Below are 6,000 nucleotides of genomic sequence, written 5' to 3' on the forward strand. Positions count from 1 at the left end.
AATAAGTATTTGGTCAGAAACAAACAATCAAGATTTCTGGCTCTCACAGACCTGTAACTTCTTCTTTAAGAGTCTCCTCTTTCCTCCACTCATTACCTGTAGTAATGGCACCTGTTTAAACTTGTTATTAGTATAAAAAGACACCTGTGCACACCCTCAAACAGTCTGACTCCAAACTCCACTATGGTGAAGACCAAAGAGCTGTCAAAGGACACCAGAAACAAAATTGTAGCCCTGCACCAGGCTGGGAAGACTGAATCTGCAATAGCCAACCAGCTTGGAGTGAAGAAATCAACAGTGGGAGCAATAATTAGAAAATGGAAGACATACAAGACTACTGATAATCTCCCTCGATCTGGGGCTCCATGCAAAATCCCACCCCGTGGGGTCAGAATGATCACAAGAACGGTGAGCAAAAATCCCAGAACCACGCGGGGGGACCTAGTGAATGAACTGCAGAGAGCTGGGACCAATGTAACAAGGCCTACCATAAGTAACACACTACGCCACCATGGATTCAGATCCTGCAGTGCCAGACGTGTCCCACTGCTTAAGCCAGTACATGTCCGGGCCCGTCTGAAGTTTGCTAGAGAGCATTTGGATGATCCAGAGGAGTTTTGGGAGAATGTCCTATGGTCTGATGAAACCAAACTGGAACTGTTTGGTAGAAACACAACTTGTCGTGTTTGGAGGAAAAAGAATACTGAGTTGCATCCATCAAACACCATACCTACTGTAAAGCATGGTGGTGGAAACATCATGCTTTGGGGCTGTTTCTCTGCAAAGGGGCCAGGACGACTGATCCGGGTACATGAAAGAATGAATGGGGCCATGTATCGTGAGATTTTGAGTGCAAACCTCCTTTCCTCAGCAAGGGCATTGAAGATGAAACGTGGCTGGGTCTTTCAACATGACAATGATCCAAAGCACACCGCCAGGGCAACGAAGGAGTGGCTTCGTAAGAAGCATTTCAAGGTCCTGGAGTGGCCTAGCCAGTCTCCAGATCTCAACCCTATAGAAAACCTTTGGAGGGAGTTGAAAGTCTATGTTGCCAAGCGAAAAGCCAAAAACATCACTGCTCTAGAGGAGATCTGCATGGAGGAATGGGCCAACATACCAACAACAGTGTATGGCAACCTTGTGAAGACTTACAGAAAATGTTTGACCTCTGTCATTGCCAACAAAGGATATATTACAAAGTATTGAGATGAAATTTTGTTTCTGACCAAATACTTATTTTCCACCATAATATGCAAATAAAATGTTAAAAAAACAGACAATGTGATTTTCTGGATTTTTTTTTCTCAGTTTGTCTCCCATAGTTGAGGTCTACCTATGATGTAAATTACAGACGCCTCTCATCTTTTTAAGTGGTGGAACTTACACTATTGCTGACTGACTAAATACTTTTTTGCCCCACTGTATATATACTTCTCACCTGTGTCTTGCCTCTCTGTTGTGTTTTCGGTCTCTCACATCTTTTCTGTCTCCCGTTCTGATTTTTGTATTTCCTTAATCCTTCTTCTCCCTGCTTGTCTGTGGCTCCACCCCCGACATTTAGCCCCTCCCCTCCATGGCTCTTCACAGTGTGAGAGCTGTGACGCTGCTGGAGGGGAGGGATCGGATGCTTCTGCTTCTGACTGCAGGTGCGGGGGTGAGTTACAGCGTGTGTGACTGTGTGCCCCTGCTACACTGCAGCCAGCAACTCTGCACGGCTGCGCAGGGAGGAAGGAGCAGAGAATGAGTGCGCGCAGCCACGCTGATACCCGCCCCCCCCCCCCCCCCCCCCCGCACCCCCCTTCCTACGCCACTGATAAAACTTGGCACTCAATTTAATAGATCTTTGTTCAGAAAATTTTATTTTGCAGTCTGTATAAATGTTTCGGTCTGTCATGGACCTTCGGCAGTCTGCTATTTGAGATCAACAAAGAAAAAATAAAATGAAAAATCAATAAATAAAAATTAATAAAGAAAAAATAAAATACATGTCCATTTATAATACAGCACACAGTGGAACTAAATGAAGAACGAGCAACATAATCACCAATGTGTGATAATAAATATATACAATTAGTGATGAGCGAGTGTACTCGTTGCTCGGGTTTTCCTGAGCTCGCTCGGGTGATCTCCAAGTATTTGTTAGTGTTCGGAGATTTAGTTTTTATCGCTGCAGCTGAATGATTTACAGCTACTAGCCAGGCTGAGTACATGTGGGGGTTGCCTGGTTGCTAGGGAATCCCCACATGTAATCAAGCTGGCTAATAGCTGTAAATCATTCAGCCGTGGCGATGAAAACTAAATCTCCGAGCAGTCACAAATACTTGGAGACCACCCGAGCGTGCTCGCTCATCACTATATACAATACCATAAAAGTACAATAGACAATTCAATTATACCAAATAATCGTGAGTGAGAAACAGGGAGGTTCAGGGATGAGGGTACCTACCCGACTGCTGCAGAAGAAGAGGAAATGGTTTAACGGAACCAAATTTGGAATTCTTGTGATAAAATGAGATGAAATAAACAGACCCTAAAGATAATAAGGTTTTTTGTAAGAATTAATTGAAGAATAATGAAATTATTATATAAATATTAAAGACCGCTTGTAGCAAAGTAAATCGAAAAAATGAACTAAACATCGTCCACCTTCAAAGAGCTATAAAGAAGTACTATATGAAGTGAAGAAGTGGCATGGAGTAATCCAGTGGAATATTTGTTTTATCGGGTTATGTATCTACTTAGATAGAGGGGAGGGCATGATCGGAAAACAAACAGGTTAATAATAGTGATGAGCGAGTGTACTCGTTGCTCGGGTTTTCTCGAGCACGTCGGGTGGTCTCCAAGTATTTGTAACTGCTCGGAGATTTATTTTTTGTTGACCCAGCTGCATGATTTTCAGCTGCTAGTCAGCCTGAGTACATGTGGGGGTTGCCTGGTTGTTTGAGAATCCTCACACGTATTCAAGGTGGTACATCCCTGGCATACCAACTAACCACCAATGGTAAGCTTTAACTCTTTATGGGACCTTCTCCCCTTTTGCCCCCTTTCCTTTCTGTAATCTTATACATCTCCCCAACAGCTCTACTTGGGACGTTACTTCCTGTATATCACTATATAGGTAGATTTTTACTATTCCTCCCCCTATACTATGAACTTCAGTTATTAACCTCTTTGTTTTCCGATCATGCCCTCCCCTCTATCTAAATAGCTACATAACCCGATCCAACAAATATTCCACTGGATTACTCCATGCCACTTCTTCTCCTGGCACAGGTACTCCTCCCTGACTTATTTATTTCTCCACAAATTAATTCATATTTTACAAGCCAATCACACTGCCCTATGTGTATCTATATAAATCATGGGTACCATACTCCATATAGTACTTCTTTATAGCTCTATGAAGGTGGACTATGTTTAGTTCATTTTTTCTCTGCTACAAGTGGTCTTTAATATTTATATAATAATTTCATTATTCGTCAATTAATTCTTACAAAAAACCTTATTATCTTTTGGGTCTGTTTATTTCATCTCATTTTATCACAGGAATTCCAAATTTGGTTCCATTAAACCATTTCCTCTTCTTCTGCAGCAGTCGGGTAGGTACCCTCATCCCTGAACCTCCCTGTCTCTCACTGACGATTATTTGGTATAATTGAATTGTCTACAGTATTGTACTAATATGGTATTCTATATATTTATTATTACACAATGGTGATTGTTATTCGTTCTTCATTTAGTTCCACTGCATGCTGTATTATACATGGACATGTATTTTATTTTTTCTTTATTGATCTCACATAGGAGACTGATGAAGGTCCATGACAGACCGAAACGTTTATACAGACTGCAAAATAAAATTTTCTGAACAAAGATCTATTAATTTGAGTGCCAAGTTTTATTATTACTATTTGTGGTTTAGGTAACCTACTTGAGCACCTTCACAGTAATGCCTCGGAATATTCTATAAGTCATTACTGGTTAGTGACACTTCTAGACCCACGCTACAAGGAGAACTTTCAATCTCTTCTTCCAGAGGCAGACAAGTGTACTAAGGTGATGCTGTACCAGAGGGCCCTTGTAGCGGAGTTACTAAAAAATTTCCCATTTGAGAACGCAGGCAGCGGACATCAGAGTTTGTTGTGCAACCAAGGAGTTGATGCCCATAAATTTTTTTTTTAAAATGTTCCCCCCATGGGGAAATGTTTGTCAGCCCATGCACTTAGTGTATGGGCATTACAAGTCTAGGAGACCTGCACCTTTTTAATGGGACAGTTTTTTTTATGAAGCCCTCCTCCATGTTTCTTCCCAGGGGGATTGTGTTGCGTGCAAATTTGGGTCAAGGCGGCCCTTGCATTCAATGCATAAGGAAACACTATGGCAGGACCATATGAAGAATGTGAAGTGGATTTTCCTGTGGCCATCCAGTACCTGGGTTCAAAGGATTCTTGGGGTGCATAAGACTTGATAGCAGGGCAGGCCTTGCATTCAATGCAACATTTTTTCCGGAGGTCCTCCTGTACCTCTCGTGAAAGGGGTATTGGGGTGTGTTGTAATTCTTGGCAGCCCAGCCACTCACTGCATGGGCAATAACAGCATAGGAGACCCACTGTTTAATAATGGCCCTTTAAGAATATTAATGCCGCCTGATGCCCCTCTAAAAATAGGCTTTGTGAATTTAAGAGTCCCTCCTTCAGAAATTAAACAAGATGGGTCTGCTTATGTGTCACACACCGCATGGCCAGCTAGGGTTGTTAAATGTTACAATGACATTTCCCAGTGAATGCATTTGTATTGGTTGAAAGCAATGTGAAAGTTGAAAAACGCATCAAAAGTGCAGCGTGTGAACATGGCCAAAGTGGTGGAGGAATATTTTGGTCTGGGGTTAAATATTTTACCTTATATACAAGTCATTACCCTGGAAAGGATGTGCCTTAACATATTTCCCAGCAAAATCCAATTTGGTTACTTTTTTGTATGTTTTTTGGTGCAGCTGTAAAAATGGCGTGAAACTCTGACAACATTTCTTACAGCTGTGACCTAGGAGTCAGGAATGCTTCCAGGGGCGATCTCCATGATGTTCCTGTGTCATTTGAGCAGTTTTTCCATCATTTTCAGATGTTTTTAGATCTTTAAAGGACCCCCGGGGGGATTGCGGTAAAAATACTCGGGTCTCCCATAGACTTACATTGGGCTCGTTTTTCTGGCCGAGTACCCGAGTATTCCAATCTGCTTGACCCGAGCAACAAGCACCAGAGAATTTTAGTGCTCGCTCATCACTACATGGCACCTATCTCCTATTGTTGTGGCCTAGACCATGGAAAGCTGGGGTCTTGATTTGAGTGGCTGGCCAGGATGGGACGCTCACAGACTTGTTTCAGAGCCAGAATGAAGGAGCAGATGTCAGAAGTAGCGATATTAGGGTCCTGTAGATCCTGGGAGGCGAACGAGGCGCCCCTAGAGGAGAGGTGAAGCCACAGTCTTCAGAGAAGGGAGTCAATATGGCCACTAGGACGTGTTTATCAGAGACATTGCTAGTGACAAGCAGCTTGGTGAGGGAGGGAAGTAAGGTCCTATAAACCCGCTATAGAAGGGCGGGAAGGAGAGAGGGATAGGCTCTGATTTATGGCTGCTCTGTTTCGCTTTGTCTTATTGACAGAGTGAGGAACAGTTTGATAATTCAGCACTGGTTTCTCTTCTCATTTAGGTATAAACAGGGAGGTTAAATCTTCTGTTTCCCAGCTGGGGGATAAGAAACTAAAAGAATAAAAGCAGGGAAGCCCTGCAAGAACAGGAAGGTTTGCCTCCTCCAAATACTATGCAAAACCTGATTCAGCTCCGTGCGTGCAGGAGAAGAGGTGAATAACTGGCAGGAGGAGCAAACATTTAAAGGGGTTGTACTATCTCCAAGATCCTATCCCAGTATTTATACGTGTAATAATAATATTAGCACATGCCTCCAAATAGAAATGTAGTATAGTTCTTCTGATAAGCTGTCAC

At 42.6% G+C, this 6,000-nt stretch overlaps 1 protein-coding gene across 1 annotated transcript in view; it reads left to right on the forward strand.

Moving 5' to 3' along the window:
• Positions 1-5,769, forward strand: part of LOC138655165 (SWI/SNF-related matrix-associated actin-dependent regulator of chromatin subfamily A member 5-like) — a 40,137-nt gene extending 34,368 nt beyond the window's left edge. Inside the window, exon 7 of the mRNA XM_069743572.1 lies at positions 5,708-5,769. Coding sequence (XP_069599673.1) covers positions 5,708-5,769 — 62 coding nt within the window. The remainder of the gene's footprint in view (positions 1-5,707) is intronic.
• The last annotated feature ends 231 nt before the right edge of the window (positions 5,770-6,000 follow it).

This window comes from Ranitomeya imitator, chromosome 1 (genome assembly GCF_032444005.1).
Source record: "Ranitomeya imitator isolate aRanImi1 chromosome 1, aRanImi1.pri, whole genome shotgun sequence".
Lineage (NCBI taxonomy): Eukaryota > Metazoa > Chordata > Amphibia > Anura > Dendrobatidae > Ranitomeya > Ranitomeya imitator.